The sequence below is a fragment of the Oreochromis niloticus genome, linkage group LG4 (genome assembly GCF_001858045.2).
Source record: "Oreochromis niloticus isolate F11D_XX linkage group LG4, O_niloticus_UMD_NMBU, whole genome shotgun sequence".
Taxonomy (NCBI): Eukaryota; Metazoa; Chordata; class Actinopteri; order Cichliformes; family Cichlidae; genus Oreochromis; species Oreochromis niloticus.
In genome coordinates, this window is record NC_031969.2 from 17198046 (window position 1) to 17217923 (window position 19878).

Below are 19878 nucleotides of genomic sequence, written 5' to 3' on the forward strand. Positions count from 1 at the left end.
CTCCCAAATCAACCAGAGGCACCAGCCGCCTCCCTACATTTCACACAAATAAAAACCACAACAATTTCTTCCATCTCTGTTCCTTACAGCCCACCTTTTTCTCTCCTTCTTCCTTCTCTGGTCCCAGGGCGGGCCTCAGTGCTAGACCAGACAGGAGGTGGTGTAGTGTTACTATGGCGCTTGGGGTCTTCCTGGAAATCTCCTGTGTATGAATGCCTGTTTATTCAGCCTCCGCACTAGCCCTGCTCTCCTAATTAGCTCCCACTGTACCTTACACTAGTATCAGACACAATCTGCCTCTTTTAGTTGATTAGTCAATTAAGATTCATGGTGTCTTTCAGGCAAAAGACAGCTGTTTCAGCCCTTTTTCATGATCTTTTCCAGTCATTAATAGATAATAACTGCAGTGCCTCATTAACTGCCATAGTAATATTGAGGTAAAGACAATCTATAATCTGTGTGATCTTCTTCAGAAATGATCAACATGATCACAGTGCAACACAAAAATATGTAAAACGTGCTACAAAGTCAAGTGTGATAATAGAAAAGCCTGTTATAAATGGTGGGTTTGTGAATTTTAGATCTGGTACTTAATGGGTGTTAAGATAAAGAAGTGTAATGGGTGAGAGGTGACGTGTCAAACACATACTATGAAAAGAAACGGCATGTTCTATGTACTAACAGTGTAACTTCAGCCAACTTCCTATTTTTTAGCCACCAAAACTGACATCTTTGGCCACAAAAATATAAAAGACACTCACTAATAACTGGGGATCTGTTCTCTTTCTACCCTTCAGGCCATCCTGTCAGCATCTTTGAGCAGTTCTAATCAGATTTCACCCTGCCTATCCCTTATGACACATTAAGTCCCTCTCCCATCTGCTTGCTCATGCCGACATGGAGATCTGCTTCCAGGCCAATTGACTGTCCATCACACCCTACCTGCGTCCCTCTGATTGTTAAAACCACTGGCTTTGGGAGAGAGAGAAGAAAGTGGGTCTGTAGCTACCACAAAGCAGGAGTAAAACCTGCAAGCTAAGTGCAGTCTTTACTACAAAACTAGATTTCCAGGGATTTTTATTCAGATGGTTTGTTTGTTGTTGTTTTTTTTTTTCCTCTTTCTGATATTCTTCCTCTCCTCTACCCTCTGAGGTAAGCCTGAGGACCCCTATGTAGAGGCTTTGAGAGGAGATGCACCATTCCCGTGCTTCTTATTAGACTTTTATGGGCAACTGGCTTCCATTTTGGCTCAGGTAGTACAGCAGAGCTGGTGGCCAGTAATGTTTTCAGTTGCAATATCTTTTTAAACTTTAACCAAAGCAAATCCTTCATAATCAACAGCAAAGCAGTGAGCCGAGAACAAACTGACCCCTAGTGGCAAAAAGGCAGAACTGCATACACTGTGTGGTTCTCCTTCTGACAAGAATTTAACACCCTCACACAGTCAGTGTCCTTCATGCTATCACAAGATATCACACAGACTCACAGCAAAGGTCTACACTGACAACTCTAGTATTAAAACATGCATAACAGAAGCTCCTTTTATTCTGTGGTAAGGAAAGCAAATCAGTCTTTCTTTGATGTTGCACATCAATCATACAAAATACAACCAGCAACAACTCACCTTTGGTAATCTGCTCTGTGGCCTGAAAAAACAAAAAACAAACAAACAAGTTAACAACAGATCAAACTTAAAATGACAAGATAAACATTTAATGCATTCCATGTAAGATCTAGAAAACAGTATACGGTTTTGCATGAAATAATTTTTAACATGTTTGCTCGTGATCCACACAACAGCAATGAAGCAAACCAGTCAGGGCAATGCTAAGGGACAGGTAGTGCTCTTGTATTTAAACACTAAATTGATTACTGCTCGACACCTTTAAGGGCTCAAAAAAAGATTTAGTTTGCCCTGGTTTGACTGCTGGTACTCGCCTCATTGCAATAGACGGTGGAGTTAAGTCCATCTGACAGATGATGAACTGATTATTGCTGTGTTATTTAATTGAACAGTGTACACTGTTATTTATTAAGTTAATGAGGGAAAACTACCCTGTAGCTTGTACTTTTTCCAGCACTGGCAAAAAAAAAAAAAAAAAAGCTTAAGGACACACAGCAAGCAGAACAGATCGCTAAAAGAGGACTTTATGTTAGGGAATATGAATATATAAATGTGCTGACATAGGAGCTCTATACACCGAAAACGCTTATTCATAATGTAGAGCTGTGCCTGGCCTTGCACTACATAGCATATTAGCATCTAAAATACTGCAAATGCCAACGAGCTATTTCTTTTCACCATGGAATAATCTGTAATTCTTTCCAATTGCTTCACTCTATAAAATGTAGAAAATTTATCTTAAAGTTATAATTAGAACTAACAAAATTTATTTCTGTGTAACTAAAACAAACAGCCCAACAGGCCAAATGTTGCTTGAGGCCTCGTAATGGAGACTACCAACAAAGAGGAGTCCCTGCATTAAACACAAAGTTAACTGGAAACTGGTTAAAAATAAAACATTAATAATCATAAAATCACTCCAATCCCTACCCAAAACCCAGCCTACTGCCAGTAACTGCTGCAATTAGCTGGAGCTTACAGTATCTTATCAAGCTGGATATGATAAAGAACAGGAAGGAACAATTACAGCAGCATGATAAAAGCATGTGGGTTTCAAAAACCCTCTGCAAGCTTACCTTTTTTTGAGCAGCCTCTTTCTTTTTCTTCTCGTCTTGTTTTTTCTTTTTCTTATCTTCCATCAAATGGTTCTCTTTTCGTATTTTTGCTTCTTTTCACAGCTTAAATAAAAGGAGAGAAGGAGAGAGATGGACAAGGTTTTACCCCAAGAACCAGTCAAAGAGGGGAGTACTTTGGCTCAGCAGGGTGAACACAGATGAAAGTGATTTCGTGACAATTTCTTTTCAGCTGCATGGTTCATTTTATCAGTCTTCAAACTGAAATCAGTGTGTCAGTAGCTGCGCTTGTAACACATGCGGCGATATGTGGAGTAGTAACAAACTGAAATCAGTGTCATCTGAGGGGAATAGTTTTGATTATCATGTTGTTGTGGTGAGAAATCTGGGGTCCTGACTTATGTGGATCTTCCTTTGATACGCATCACCCAGACAAGCACTGATGCAGACTAGCACCTCCCAACAGCACTAGCACTAGCTGGCATAGCAGCTGCGTAGAAACATCACTTAAAGCCCCCAAATCCAAATCCAATCAACATCTGTTCAGGATCTTTCAGAACAATCCCAATCCAATCAGGGTTAACTACAACCCACAGCACTCAAAATGATCCACTGCCAAAGTTCTAATAGCACCTATTCAGCCCAACCTGGTTTTAGTCATTTTCTAATACAATTATGCACGGGGTCATTACAGCAATGTGGCTGAAAGATTTGCGACATCATTTGGATACAACACAAACACAAAATCAATATGGTGGATGTCGAGGTTATAGTATACCTGCTGCTCGGTTTATGGCTTTTTCTCAGACTCAGGGACATTTCTCATATTGTCGGGTTTGAAAAACTGAAGTTTTGATTTTCATGAAGCATGACTCATCGAGTGATGTCACTATTTAGCCAATTGGTGGCGTGCAGTCTGTTGACGTCACAGAATCCCAGCTCAGTAGGTACTAAACAAGCACAGGGCTCGCAAAATTTCAAAATCCCTGGTAGCCCTTCGGGCAGGCACTCTTCAGTTTTTGGTAGCCCAAAATAAATTTAAGTAGCCTGAATAAAAAAAGAGAACAATTTTTTGATTGATGTTCTGTTTCTTTTACAATATTATACATTTAAGTATAATATTGTAAAGGAAACAAAACATCAATCAAAAAATTGTTAAAACACAAATTACAACAATTGTATAAAAATTACAACCATCAACTCAAATGCTTGGTTCAAATTGAACAGAAATTTCTATGAATTTGTGAGAACTGTGTAGAACATGAATCAGTCTGTGTCAGATCCTGAATCTTAAATTTCCACTGAAGTCACGGGTAAGTGGAACTAAGATCGAGGCCATTTGCTTTTTGAAGTTTGCAAAGACTGCTAAATTTTGCAAACGGTAGTTCACTCTTTGCAACATTGTACGCTATTCTAAACAGCTTTTTCAGGAGTTCTTGTTGTGCTTGGTTTATTTTTAGTACGTTTTTTTGAAATTGGTGTTTGTTCTGCGAAAGATACTGCAGACTGAGCAATAATGCATTTCTCGCATTTGTCATGGGTTCTGATGGGGTCTTTCTTAAAATTACTGGTCCCAGTAACATCTGTCGACTCAGATATCGAAGGAAACTCACAACACACCCGGCAGAACATTGTTATTTAGCTCGTCATATTCCAGCCACAGAAATTCCTTTGTCCATGAAACCAAAAAAAGCTATGCTTTCTTTTTGCCTCATAGTGTGATTTGTCATAACTTTTCCATTTTGTGGTAGGCTTTTCTTTGGCTGTCCCTTCTTCACCCTGACCTTTATTATTTCGCTCTGCGGAACTAAAATACCTACGTAAATTCATCTGCTTTTACACACGTACTTACATAACAGTCAGCGATTCTCTGCGCAATCAACCTCTATCACATGTTTAAGCTTGTTGCCAGAGATTTCACTTGTCACGTTTGAATAGTAAGCTAATGAGTGATAAGACGATGTCAGGAATTGGTGCGCAATTAATCTGTCACCCTCTGCCGCTCTCTATACACAGTTTGTGCAATCGCAAAGTGAAAGTGAAAGCAAAAAACAAGCGCAAATTCAAACGCGATTTCAATATGTCACATATTGACAGTGGCTCATTGATGCGAATGGCATAATTACTCAGCTACATTTGCGAAAGAATGCAAAGCATTGACATATATTTTCCTTAGAATGATAGCCCGACGGGCAGGGCTGAGTTAGATTTTGGTAGCCCGACTGGAAAAATCGCTAGGCCCGGGACATCAGGCTAGCGATTTTGCGAGCCCTGAAGCACCTGGTACCAAGTACTACCACCTAATGTAAAAACTCTAAAGACCAAAACTCCTGTCATTTAGCTTTAGCTTACTAAATATCATAAGATTACAACAGAATAAATCTAAAGTTGATTCAGTTGACTAAAGTGTAAAATTTTGTTGTGTTTTTATAGGTAAGAGTTACTCCACACATTTACAAATTGTCTTATTTCTCTTGATATCAAATGCGAAATGTGTCCGTATGTCCACTCTTCTCTTCTTTCTTGCAGTTTTATGAGAAAAAGAGCATGGGAGCTGGCTGCCACCCTGTTTATTGGGATAGATCAAATTTCCCTTCTAACCTTACTGCACAAAAACATTACTTCTGATTGGATCACTTTCAAACTCATCCCGCCTTTCTACAAAATTTAATTTGTTAATTTGTAACTCTGATTTGATCTCGTCTCTCCAGAACACTTTCATCTTGTTTTTATTCATCACTGTTTTTGTGCTCATGCATTCGTTTTTAAGTTAGTCATCGTCTTGTTACTGTTAGGGAAAACAAACAAACAAAAAAGGTTGACAAAAACTATCAAAGAAATTATTGGTCAATGAAATTAACACTGGACCCATGTCCATGGCACTTGTTTTGATGGTAAACATGAGGCAGGTGTTTGTGAGTGAATCACCAGACGTAAGATTGTGGGCTTATTTCGCATTCCACTTTGAAGCAGCATATTTCTTTAAGTGTGCAAACATGTGTGCATGCTTTTTTCAGTTGTCTTTAGGTTTTTTTTTCTGGAAGCTATTAGGGAGGCATTGTGGGTTTAGTTTGTCGGTGCCTGCCGCTCTTTAGTCTACACACTCTACTAGACCAATAGATTCTAACACAAATAATGTGTTGGCACTGCATTGAAACAAAAATCTCGAAACCTCGGGTTGTACCATGCACTTTCAGTTTACGGTCTTGAGGATTTAAATGTCGACGACTCAAGCTGAAAACCATCCGATAATGGCCTATTGTTTCACACTAGTTCGGTGGCCTTTTCAAAGCATGGCTGAGTGAAGCAGGATGGAAATGTGCACTCATTTCATTTCAAACTTCCTGATTCCTTAGGTCCCCAGCAACACACCCGGCAAGTGTCAAGATCATCAGATAAACGGCTAGTATGAAAACGCAAAGATGACACTGACACACAGACATACACACAGAGATTCCTTCATTTCTTATGAGCTACAATAGCATCCAGCATCTATAGCCAGCCTACACTAAGAAATGAACAAATAAATTACAGCTAGAAACACTGTTTTTAAAAAGAACATAGTAAAAATAAATTAGCCTGGGAAAAAAATAATATATACATTTGAAAGTCAAGTTGTTTGAACCACAAATGTGAAACTGCACATAAAACCTTGAGCTTTTTTTCCCCCTGCCAAGCCTAAGCTGCTGCAGGCGACAGCGATATGAGCCACTGCCTGGCAACAAGCGCTCCCCGAGGCCCGAGGTGAGCAGTCAGGTGGAGATAGAAAGCACCCTGAAGTGCTGACAGCACTGACATTAGTCTGGTTGTAGAAGTTCAACAATAGGACTAAAAAAAAAAGGAAAAAAAAGAAAGAAGAAAGATGAACTTGGGCAAGTAACACATAAGTTTCCAATTAAGCAGCTAAGTGAGGATTTTAAAGCATGTCTTTAAACCATGGGTTCAAGAGTACCTCGTAACTATAAAAATGACTTGCTTATTGCCTTTACTGAATGTTTTTTTCTTTAACCTCTATGTCACAAAAAAAGTACCAAAACATAGAACAACAACAACCACAGTGCCGGAGATTATACCTAGGTATGTAATTGTGAAACACGGGTTTTCTGAGCTCCCTTTCAAATATTGTTTGACAACAAAACAATGCTTTCTTCCCTTTCATAACAGAAAGAAGAAAACTGCTGTCTCATCTCACTTCAGAGATCTGCATTTTTTTTTAAACCACAGCAGCCACAAGTGAAATAGAAGGAGCTGCTGTGAACATTTTTTATATTTACAGAGGGGAAAAAAAAAAAAGAGTACATTTGTCTTGTCAACAGCAGCCTTCAAAAAGAATCAAAAACATCCTGCGATTAGGTAACGGCACACACTTTAATGAGCTGAACCTCAATATCGTGCAATTTTTTTAAACTCAATTGCCAACAACTTCAATAATATCACTCAATCAGTTCAACACAAGCCCTTAGCTGTCTCTGAGGCAGACAGGCTGTGTCCAAAGAGCAGCAACAGGAAGGCCCCATATTATAAACTGCAGCTCAGATTGTGAGCCTGACCAAACCATGCAAACACAGAGCTCCCATAAACTTTGCTACTAATTCATAACTGTAATCACGTAATTTTTTTCTCTAACTGGCTGATATGGAACCTGCTGAGTGCAGCTGCCGAGCTAAATATAGCAGGTGCTGCTTGTTTCAAAGGCATCAGTGGGACTCGTGTCACGTAGGATCACGGGAGAAGGGAGATGCTCCAGTTGATGTGAGTTGGTGTCAGCCACCGACCCACATGAGGAGCAGAGTGAAGTGTCAAAATGAAGTAAGAAACACTTGTTCCCTAAGCAGGATTGAAGGGAGTCTCCCTCAATGAGAGCTGTTGCTTAGCAGAGTAGACAGAGTACACACTTAAAGTTGCAGGATACAGTAGGGGTACTTCCTGCCCACTTGGATGCTGCAGCACCTCTGGCAATGCAATAGGATTGTATGGAAGAGTTTTAAATTGTCATAATTTTAATCTAACAACCACTTAAAATACAAAAGCATCACTGAATACTGATTACAGGATTAATAGGAATAATGTTGTTATTTTAAATTTTAAATACAGAGAGTATAAGTAAGTGTTAGTGTTTAACATATTTGGACAAGAACCTCCAGATGAAGATGGTATACGCGAAATTATTGACATGGAAATGCAGTTTTTATATTGATTTATTCAGGAAAAACAACAAGCACATATTTAGCAGAATATTTAACAAATAACTTCTGATAAAGGTTTTCTTGGATTTTGCCTAGGCTGTTACAGAAGTCTTAACTTCTTGGTGGATTTGGTATTGCGATTTTAATTAGTTTCGTCTTCACTTCTTCCAAGAACTATGATGCAAAATTCAGAGTCAATTCTCACCATAGGTGTGAATGTGAACATGAATGGTTGTCTCTGGGTGTCAGCTCTGTGACAGACCTGTAACTGGTCTAGGGTGACCTGCAACTTCAATGTGGGCTAAATAATTATTTGATTGCCAGCTGAATTAAGTAAGTAAGAATAAGTAAATTTGCTCACTTACAAAGATATGAATGGTCTGTAATTTTGAAAACATATCCTCCAAGGGTTACACAGTGGTAAGAGGGTTCTTGTAGTTGGTCACCATGTTTGCACACATCTCCAGGGGGATTTTGACCCACTCCTCTTTACTGCAACTCCTCAAGTCCTTTATCTTTCTTGACTGCTGCTCAGAAATTCAAAGCTTCAGCCACCTCTACAGATTTTCTACAGGACTGAAGTCTGGTGACTGGCTAGGTCACGCCATGAACTTATTGAGCCTCTTCTTTTGCCACTAGTTTGTTGCCTTGGCTGTATGGTTTTTGGGTCATTGTCATGCTGCAAAGGAAGGAGGTTCTCATTGAAGATTTTAAATAGTACATGGCCACATCCACTGGCCCCTCAATGTGGTGAAGTCGTCTTTTACCCCTAGCAGAAAAAAAAAGCCCAGAAGCATAATGATCCCACCTCCATGCTTGACTCTGCATTGTGTTCTTTGGGTCATGCCTAGCATTTCTCTAACTAGGCAGGTTGAGTTGATGCCAGGGAGATTGAGTTTGGTTTCCAACTGTCTTTTATATTTCTTCCCTTTCTGAATAATCCCAGCATCAATTATCGACTTCTCACCAAGCTTCTTCCTGTAGCCCATTCCAGCCTTGTAAAAGTTGTCCTTTGACAGCTCATTGGTCTTGGTCATGGGGTTGGAGAGATTGAAATGGAAGAAAATTATTCTATGGAGAGGTGTGCTTTATGCACATCACGGATTAAGATCAGTGCCTATTTGACTGACTGCTTATAATCTGTGTGCCATATAATTTAGATCTGTTTTTTTTTCACTACATTTATGGTTGATATTCAGTATCTGTCCATTCAGTGTTGGTCAAGCTACTTGAAAAAAGTAATCAGTAACTAATTACTGATTACTTCCCCCAAAAAGTAATCCCGTTACTTTACTGATTACTTAATTTCAAAAGTAATTAATTACTTAGTTACTTTTAAAAAACACAATTTACAACCTGAATAGGTGATAAAGCGATAGATCTTTCAGCCCAATTCTACTTTTTCTGCATAATCCATCATACAAAATGTAATCAAATGGAAAAGTCTCTTTTTAAAACTTGTTTTATTAGTTTTAATCTTTTAACTTTATGCATCAAGCAAAAATTAAATTATATGCAACATTCTCTGACTGGAAGAAATTTGTTTAACATTTAAACCTATTTTCGGCACATTCCAGCACATAAAATAAAAAAATTTTTTGTGTTTACACTCACTCTTTCAAATAGATGCAAGTAAAACACAGCAGAAAATAAATAAAGTCAAAGACTAGTTGCTCTATTTTCACCTGTAAAGCAGGACTGGGGTAGGCGGAGGTTTGCCCTGGTGCAGGTGTGCCGCAGCGGTCAGTTGAAGACTCCGTGAGTTTCTCTGTGAATTTCCCATTACAGTCGTAGCGCACTCAGTGCTTGCTTGGAAGTTTAGGGTTTATTTTTCGCTGTAAAAACTAGTTTTCTTCCCACGCACAATGGACACTAATGTTTTTGTCACTTTTTATGGAATCAAACTCAAAGTAAGGTCAGTCCTTCCACGCTTTAAACGCTGTATGCTCATACTCTCTCCCGCACTCGATATATTATCCATTGTTGATCTGCAGACAGCTGTTGTCACGAACGTCGCACTCGCTTACATCACTGTCATGAGACATTCTTGCAAAAAACTCACGGTTTTAGTAACGCAGTGATCCTACGGGAAAGTAATGGTAATCTAATTACCGTTTTTGCAAAGGTAATCCCTTACATTACTCGTTACTTGAAAAAAGTAATCGGATTATCTCTGTGTCCATTTAAAACTACCTACAAATTACAAACTGTTCGTTTCTTTGCAAGTGAGCAAAGTTACACATTTGGCAGGGGATCAGATCATTATTTTCCCAGACTTTACATAACATTATTCAAATGGATGGATGGATTTAGTTAATGTTACTATGACCAAACAACTTTCTCCTCATCTCTGTAAGTACAATAATTCTTTGTGTAGATGTATGCACTTTGACTGCAAGAGCTATCTGGAGATCCTGGGATGAAATATGGAGCATCTTGAAGACTTTTTTTCTGCATCTCTAATCTCTGTCCATGCTGCAGCAGCTGATCCTGAAAAAAAATTGGAAACTGCCTAAAATCTGTGACACTTGATTTTCTTTACATTGGAATGACATCCCCTCCCCAATGTGCTTTGGAGATCTTAAAAGAAAAAAAAAATCACAGGTATCCACAAACTTCTTCCCCTTGATGACCCCTGAACCTGGTAAATCAACAACAAAAACTTACAGCAATATTAAGTAATGAGATCAACAGACCCTAGATGCCAAATTGAGGTTCCACTTATCACTCTTTAAAGAGGCTGTAATCACTCACCTAATCGGAAACACCTGATCCTAATTTGAGGGATTTAAAGGTGTGAAACTAGTCCATGTATACCAACTTCTTTCAGTGTGACTTGTCAAATATTTCTTTATTATTGTTCATTTAAATGAAGAAAATGAACAGCGATTTTAAGTCTATGTTAGTGTACAGCACCTTTCTTAATAGGCACTGATTCAATGAGGATCTGGATCAAATAAATCACAAAAAAGCAGTCTTAATGGGATGTAGTTACCTTTAACAACTGTGCAACAAAAGTATGCTATGAATCTGTAGTTGCAAAGCACTGCTCATATTAAGGACACCGTTCAATAAGCTCAGCTCTGTTGTGGAATTACACCCTCCTGTCAGAACAACAGGATTAGAGCTTGGTGTCCCTCTTAAAACCAGACACACACACTCAGACACAAAAAAGGCAACACACACTGCAGATAGACCAAGGGCAGCCTAACAAAAGCAGGTGTAAAACTGGTTGAAAATGTGGAGTGGAGATGGAGAGGAAACTCAATAGATGAACTGTCAAAACTGCACACGCTGCTGCTGTGGATGTGTAAATGTCTCGCTCCCCCTCACTGTACCACTAAAGGGGGGGGGTTACAAATGATGAGGCAGGCTTGTGCGTTGTGTGTGAGAGTTGGGGGAAGGGGTGCTAGACGGCAGTCACTGGGCACAGAGCCAGGAATGCCATCATTGCAAGCCAAACAAGAGAACGGCGAGCACTCGGGAGAAGGCTTGCTAACAGCCGCAGCAGCAGCAGCAGCCACAGCTATGGCAGCGCGTGTAGCGCCCTCTGCTCGCCTGCATGTCGGGGCGACGCAGCTTTTCAAGCCTCCTGATCAGTCACCGCACTCAGCAGGTTTTCAAATGCAAAAACCTCAAGCGCATTGGAAAGAAAAGAGAGAAAGAAAACATACAACTTTTTGTCAGTACTGCGCTCAGATTGTGTGAAGGTTTAAAATCTGCTGGGTAAGCACTAACAAAGTCTTTGTGCTCTGCAAAGAGGATTGCACTCTAAACTACTTGAAGCTATTCTCAGTGTGGCCATGTTAATGCTTTCTGACCCGGACTAATGACGGGGAAAAGAGAAACTTGTGCTGTACTCCTGGTGCTATGTAGAGGCCCTAAAATAACTTGTATGGACACACTCCAAAAGCACACAGTGTCAGCTGTGTGCTCCAAAAGTAAAGGGAACACGTTCACAGGGTTAGGGTGCATGTTGACAATTTCTTTCTTTCTTTTTTTTCCCCCAACAGATCAAAGAAAATCCTCAACAAATGCTTCATTAAAATGCAATCACACAGCCCTGTCACTGTTTCCACATTTGTATTCTTAAAAGTAAAAAAATAAAAATTATATAAAGCTGTGTGCAGTAATAGTATGAGTGCAAGAAAGCTCAAATAGCTCCAAGCTACATTAACATTACTGATTGTTGCAGAGTTTTATTTCTGAAAGGGACAATTAGGAAAACACTTTCATGCAGTATTTATCCAAGAAAAAAAAAGAAAAAAAAAGCTACTAGTTCAAAATAAAAAAAGGAAAAGAACGAATGAACGAAAGAATAAGAGGTTGTTTCTTACTGAAAATGACAGAAATAACCAAGATATGATAATAATTTCCTCTGGGATACATTTCTTAAGAAATTCTTGAACTCAAGCAAACCAAATGTGTGTTTTTTTTCTTTTGGTTCTTTTTTTTTTGTAAGCGGAGATAAAATTACAAATATATATATATATATATATATATATATATATATATATATATATATATATATATATCTTGCAAGACAAAATTGGGGTTTTGTGTGTGAAATCAATTAACTGCCTTCATAAGAAATCAAGCTCATCATTTCCACTGAAGACTCCAAGCGAGCATCTGATTGCTGACACAGAAAACAAGCCGCCAAACCAAATGACATAATCTGGCAAAAGCAACCCCTCATCCCTCCAGTCCAGCTCTAAGCAAAACAACCCATGGAGACTTTTGAACTGAAAGTGAGGCTGTGACCTAAGCTGTATAGTAATCACAGCATTTAGTAGCCTGTTTTTGTTATCAAGCCCCCCTTTGGCGCCTCTCTGTGAATACACACTGCCTCTTTCAGGAGGACTGGGTGCTGACCGGGGGCCCCAAACCTGGCAGGGACAGAAAAGACCTCCAGCCCGCTTCTCTTAACCCTTTGCCAGGTCCAAACACACACTCACACAAATTAAGAACTCCAACACATTAGTAAAACAAGCGGGCCTCAAAGCTTGCATCAGTCTGCCCTCTACATGCATCAGGGTACTGGCACCCCCAGCATCAGCCACACACACTGTCTTCTAATGGCGAGTGTGTGTGTCCCTACAGGATGTCAAGCTGCAGGAAAGAGCCAGGTACAGATAACTGGTGCATCTTAAGGGTTACACGGGTCTCTGATGGGAAACAAAGAACTGAGAACAGATTTCCAACACATATACTGTATAAATTATTGAGCAGTCTGGGAGCAATTTCAACCACAACCCCGGGGTTATAATCAAAGCAGTGAAAGGGAGAGAGTTTTTGCATCTAAAAGTAGGCAGAAAGTGAGAACCAGCAGTTACCAAACTATTTAAAAAAGCCGAGCGGATGAGGATGCATGAGGTGCAAGCAGCAGTCCTAGTAAATGAAACAGAGAGCGGCCGTACGAAGGCATGAGTACAGTAGGTAAAACCCTGCTGGCTAATGCGTTTAAACCCAGTCAGGTGATGCATGCTAGATCCAGCCACCTCTCTGTGCAGCACCGAGCGTATTTCGGCTTTAATGCTCGTGTCAACTCTCCTGCACGGCAGCGGAACAACAAGCGTCCCACCAATGTCTGCCAAGCTGCTACACATACGACAACTCGACAGGCGACAACACAGGGCGCCCTTGAATCACCGCAGCTGTGCAGCCACGGCGTTTTAATGACGAGCTAGCTCAAGTTAAGAACATACTACGAAGAAAACCTCCGTGCTAACCTCAGCGACCGCGCTAGAAGTTAAAATAAGCTCCAGTGTGCACTCGACAAATGCGATATGTACGTTTTTTAAAAAGGGGGGTAAAAGCAGCACTCGCGGCGAAGACAGCACTGATGTCAAAGTGGGCTGAGCTGAAAATATTTTGATTCCCAGCTGCCATGTTTGCTATCGAAACTCGCCACATTCCCCCCCCCAACAAGAAACAAAAACGCGACAAGGCACATCTCCGTCGCGGTAAACCTCACGGACTCGGTGATAAATCCTACCGTGAAGCGTTCAGTCGGTTCTCAGCAGCGGCGGAGCCTCTGCAGCCATTTTGTAGTAACTGACCGGAGCAGGAGCTCGAGACGGTTGAATCGGTGGTAACGGGGGAAGGGGGGCGGAGCTCCACCTTGCCATGTGACCTTCAACAACAAAACAAACTGATCCCACTTCACATCGCTCCGCCCAGGCGTTTCCATGACAACTGCAGCTCCTCCATCACTCCCCTCTCCTCTCTGTGCTGCTAATACGCTTCAGCTCGCAGTCGTGCGTGGACTCGCCTCCCTCCACCTCCCCCACCTCCCCTTTTCCTCACGGTATACGGTGTAGATTCAGCGAAGAAAGTAAGCACGTACAAAAGTCAATAAGCTCCGTGTAAAACGTGAACTGTTTGGGGGGGATAATAAGAAGTATAACAGCGTTTTAGCAGCGCTGGCACCTGCGCTGTGTTTTAACGCCAACAGAGGGCACAGTTTGTTTTACAAACCAGATAGCCTCGTCATAGTCATAATATACATTCGCACTGTGAAGCGGTGAGAGTTTTTTTATTTAGTCATTTTAATCTTTCTGCCGTTAAAGCCAGTTCAGCAGGGAAACGTAACAGCTTTTCTCTGAACATGCAGTACAAATGATATAGGAATGGATGTGTCCAGTTTAAGCAACCAAAGAGAGAAACACTGAGCATCACAGCATTTATAATGCTGATAATGATAAATGCTGTGATGCAAGATTCAAGCTCGTAATAGGTTTGTGGAAATATGCAAAATCTCTTTATGAATTATGTTTTTTTAAAGTGTGCATTTCAAGTTTTTTATTTTTCGTTAGTAAGTTTCCAGACAAGATGGGTGTATTCATCAGGGGTCATAAGAAAGTCATAAGAAGAGTTAAGATAACATTGAGGCATGTAGGCATCTCTGTCCGAATAAACGTGCACCAATAGCAGTCATGCATTCCTTTCCTATGGAAGCTTTTCCCCACTGGAAAAAAAAAAGCCATCCATAACTTGAAATTATGGGTTGCTATCTCAAACTTTTAACATAATAACTTAAAATTTTAAGCCATTTTCTCAATTTTGAGTTATTTTCTCAAAAGTTTGAATCTGTAAGTTGAAAAGTTGAGATATCTAACTTGAAATTTTGACTTGATGGCAATTTATTTATTTATTTATTTGTTTGTTTGTTTGTATGTTTGTTTGTTTTTTGGTGTTCGTGAATAGGTTTTTTCCCACTTAATATAATAACTTTGGTAAAGAAAAAAAAATTAAGACGGACTTTTGCGAGATCTTGCAAAAGTCCGTCTTAATTTTTTTTTCTCCCATGTCCCCTGCGGGGCTCCGTAACTTAACAACCTGTAATGATGAGAAAATTTACCTTGCAAAAAATGTACTTATATAAAGAATAAACAGCATGTTGTAAAGGGAGGTTTTAATCTGTGTAGACTGACAGTACCCGTTTTTAAGAAATAATTATAAGATTAATAATAATAATTGTTCCTAGTCAATACTGATTGATGCAGTTAAAATAAAGTGATAAAACTACAATGTGCAGTTGCATCAGATGCTTTTATTTAGTCTACTTCTAAAATTACAGCATGATTTGCTTTCATCTTTGGGATAAATTCAGCACTCCTCACTGAACATGTGCATTTCATTTTTAAATAAATAAAACAATTATGGTTTAATTTGGCTACATGAAAATATTAAGTAAGGCTTTGATTCGATATATAGTTGTAATCCGTAAATCAGGAGAACTTGGAAAGTTTATTATACACATTATTTTTGAGGTGAATGACAGTGATGATTGATAATACAAATGCACTAGAATTTAGATCTAGCATGTTTATGTTGCCAATTTTGAATGTTTTACTAATACACAGCCAGGATTTTGGTCATTTAGTCTGAGAAAGTCCCCGTGCGTGGGACTCAAAGGAAATCTTATGTTTTCCATCAAACTGAAGAGAAACAAATATGTCTGGAGTGCCTTCTGAGTCAATTCGTCTCCACTCAGTGAGTCAGTTCTGGGCCTGAATAAATGCCCTCCTATCTCACTTGCAGCCACAAAAGACCACTCCGCTTGAGTAACTGTGGCATCTGAAAAGAGTCTGAAAACATCAAATGGAGAACGCCCACATGAACTAACCATAATTCTGACTACAAAGCAGGTTGATCGCCACCGTGTGCTCACAATTACAGTACCATCTGTACTTGCTGTCAGAGCCATATAGATTACGGTGTCACCCACATCTGGATAATCGCAGAAAAATGCATTACAGTGACGGTGGCAAAACACAATTAGTCAGTCTACAAGATGATCGAGTGCAAGGGGAGTATGTGGAGAGGGAGACACTAATCACACGCCATGGTGATGAATCTTCTGTGTGTCATGGCAGTAGATAATAATCCATCGCCTGAATCCTTTTCCGAGTTTGTGCGTGGTGTGTGTGTGAGCATGTATGCATGTGCAAGAGGGGAGATTTCCTTGAACAGCTGCCACAAAAAAAAGTTTATGCTCCCTGTGGGAAGATATTCTCACCAATTATTAAATTTAAAATGACTGAACGATTTCTCTAACAGTATACTGTGATCCTGCTTTTATGCCATGCTTGTTCCTCGTACTACTTCCTGGAATTTCAGCACAGTGCCATGAAGTCCACATCTGTGATTTGTTATGAAAATGTCTTAACCACTAAAGTATTGTAGATCATACATTCATGCAATCGCTTTAGTTGCTTACTAAACCAATGCAAATTAAGATGGCGGTCGTAAACACGATGGTACTAAAAGTGAGCATATCATCATTGCCTTTTTAAACATGTTAGTTTAAAATAGCATCTAAGTAGATTTGCAGAACTGCTAGCATGACTGCAGAATCAGCAGGGGTGCTAATAATTAATCAGGAATGCTCAGAAAGGGGCGGAAACCTTGAGCATTGCTCAGGGCAGTGGTTCTAAAACTTTACATGGATGGAGTTTATGAAAAATATGAAGTGAAAATACTTTGGCGCACCTTTGAGCAAAATTCGTACTGGATCCTTTATTAATTGGTAATAACTGCTACAAAGTTATTGAAAGTTGGGGGTAAGCTTTTTTTTCAGCTTCTACAGTGAGGCATGCTGCAACAAGTTTGAGAGCCAGGGAATCGCAAAGGAGTTGTACTTTTATCTTTGTAAATCATCTGCAAATAGAGTTTATTATAACATACTAAGTGTTTTAATGAGCTGTAGTGCTGTTTGGACTGTTTGTGCTGGAGGCAAACTGATATACTTCACCAGACTGAGAAACTAGGATGAAGCATAGTGATTAGCTCATTACGCGGGTCTTTACCTTACAAATGTCATTTTAGTGTATTGCTATGTGCTTGCCAGACAATTGAATGCCTTCATAATATATTATATATATCAAAATACTCAAGTATTGTAGATATTTAAATGTTTGGGGGTTTTTTTTAGAAGAATGGGTTTTTTTGTTTGCTTGTTTGCTAAGTCACTTTACTCTGACATTTGAATACTTCAAGCATGAACCAGTATAAACTTGGCATGTCTCAGCGTGGCGTGCAGTGTGTCCTTAAAAAAATCTGAGTGAACTGGACAAGCAAAGGAAAAAAGAAGGAGTGACTGACCAATAAATTTCTATACTAGATAAAGAGTATCTTAAAGTCATATCCTTAAGAAATACAACAAATTTGAAAGTTTTGGTTCAAACTGTTGTCAGTATCTGTCGACAGGAGGTCAGGAGAGGTTCAACAGTGTGTATATACAGCCATCTATGAAACACAGCGGAGGCTCTACCATGGTTTGGGGCTGTATTTAACCCAGTGGTATTGAGTATCTTGTCAAAACTGATGGAAGAATGAATGCAGAAAAGTACAGTCATATTGTGATCCATCATGCAATGCATCTGGAATGCATCTGATTGGCAGCATGACAATAGACGATGACCCCAAACACACTGCCGATGCAGTAAAATCATACCTGGATAGAAACGCACAGTAATGCATCATGAACTCAACGTTTTAGTTCTGTGTATCACTGCCTGTTCTCAGCTTAGCTTGATTTTGTCATGTCATTTTCAGTTTTGTATTTCATCTAAAATCTCCTATGATTTCATTCTCAGTTTTAGATGATCATTATTGTTTATTGTTAACTCCCTGAATCTTAGTTTTCCTGCTCACCTGTGCTGTTGTTGTCTAATCTCCTTTTCTGTGCTGGGGGTTTGTGTTTGATACTTCCTGTTTTACTTTGGTATCTTTTGTCTCATGTGTCTTGTTTCCAGTTTTGCATCCCCTGTCTCGTCATCTTGGATTACTTTCAGCTGTGTCTCGTTTCCCTGGTGTTTCCCATATCCCTGATTACCTCTTGTATCCATTTAAAGCCTCAGTTTCCCATAGCTCTTTATCACATTGTAGTGTTGTCTGCTAATGTATTTCCCCTGCTGTTTGTTACTTTGGATTCTTGGATTTGTTTTCAGACTTCGCATTCTTGCAGTTTGCATTTGGGTCCATGCCCACACAATAACAAAATAGTTTGTACAATGATTTTCAAGTTCATTGTACAAACTCTGTTTTTGCCCAGTATAATGTATTTCTATTTCTTTTTGCCTGTTTCTCATTTTCCTAGTTAAAATATTTTTGCACAGTACTATATGTGCTGTTATGCAATTAGGAGAATACAAAGAAAAGAAAAACAACAAATGCATCTCAGTATGTTGTGATCCATACAAGAGAATCTGACCTTGCTGTCTCTGCATTAACAGCACTGATCAATACACACAGACAGGCAGTGTGTATGTGAGAAATTCAATTATCACGTCGGCCAGCTGAGATGGCCTGTCTGGGTGAGACTGAAGTTCAGTGGTTAGACTGTTACCAGCCTGCCCCTGTGGGAAAGGCGGAGGGGTCAATCAAGGTATCATTTTAAACTATGGGAAGAAGCGGGACTTTGAGACCTCCAGGGAGCAGGTGTTAGAGGTTTTACTTGAATTAAAAACACAACCCAGGATGAAGTCACATACAGATGGGTCGTTGCGCTGTCGTAAAAGCCTTATTCATGCATTTGCATGTTAGCACAGTAACTTCTAAACAACCTGCACATTTCATGCACAACAGTATTTCATGTTTTCTTCACGATTGTGTAAGACAGCCATTTGTTTTTTATGTTTTTATTTTGTGCTTCTCCCCAGTGCTTTCTGCATCCAATAAAGGAGAATTGGATGACTCTAATGAAGGGATATTTTCTCAGAATTTATTTTGTACATTATCATTAGAAAAATACCGCAAACACAGCTTGGACCAAAGCATGTTCAGACAAGCATGGCAAATCAGTTTGTTGACAGAATGAAGGTCTCTCTTTAAGCGTGGCTGTCGTTTTAACACTTCTGTCACTGATGCTTGTGTCCCAAATAAGAAAAGGCTGCGATTAATTTACGGGGGGCATCTCTATACTGCATTCCATAGACTGTAATTGAACGAGAGACAAGTGATTGTGCTATGCAGCTAATCAGATGTGTGCTGTGTGGGTGGGCATTAACCCCCCATACAGACTGTATTCCTTTTGCAGCTCGGCGTTAATCAGATTTATGGCGTGCGTAAACATAATTGTGTGTCTTTATGGATTCAAATGATTCAGCTGAACAATTAATCTCTGGTAAACATTAATTTGCTTTCTCGGTGCTGTTTGTCTTTGCTGTCTTTCTTCTAACCCCCCCAACATGGCAGTTTCTGCATTCACTCGAGCCCACGAATATGGCACGCAGGCTCTCTCTCTCGCATTGGGGAAAGACAGAGGGGGAGGAGAAGATGGCACAGCGATACGCTATGAAAGCTTGTCAGTTCGTCATCCTTCAAAGTCAGTGCGTCCCATTCCTGCCTTCACCTGCCAAGGTCACTCTGCTGCTGTTTCAGGTGGTGGTGGTGGGGGTGGAGAGACTCACAAAGACCATTACCCCACCAACAAAGCTATGATTACTTCTATTTTCATTTGAGATGAGATTAAAGTCCTTGAGAGGTG

General features: G+C 39.8%; 1 protein-coding gene and 1 long non-coding RNA gene across 7 annotated transcripts in view; one reads left to right on the forward strand and one right to left on the reverse strand.

Moving 5' to 3' along the window:
• The window catches only part of tnrc6c1 (trinucleotide repeat containing adaptor 6C1), a 48752-nt gene extending 34733 nt beyond the window's left edge, over positions 1-14019 (reverse strand). For 5 of the 6 annotated variants that reach the window (XM_013276150.3, XM_013276148.3, XM_013276147.3 and 2 more), the window contains exons 1-3: positions 13882-14018; positions 2701-2802; positions 1625-1646 (exon numbers count right to left, since the gene is read on the reverse strand). In XM_013276150.3, the coding sequence (XP_013131604.1) occupies positions 1625-1646; positions 2701-2763 (85 nt within the window). In that variant the 5' untranslated portion in view covers positions 2764-2802; positions 13882-14018. Of the gene's footprint in view, positions 1-1624; positions 1647-2700; positions 2803-13881 lie in introns of all 6 variants that reach the window. The other variant, XM_013276146.3, reaches the window with a different exon arrangement.
• A 114-nt stretch (positions 14020-14133) lies between these two features.
• Positions 14134-19878, forward strand: part of LOC102082705 (uncharacterized) — a 63291-nt gene continuing 57546 nt past the window's right edge. Inside the window, exon 1 of the long non-coding RNA XR_003219962.1 lies at positions 14134-14220. This is a non-coding gene — a long non-coding RNA (uncharacterized LOC102082705). The remainder of the gene's footprint in view (positions 14221-19878) is intronic.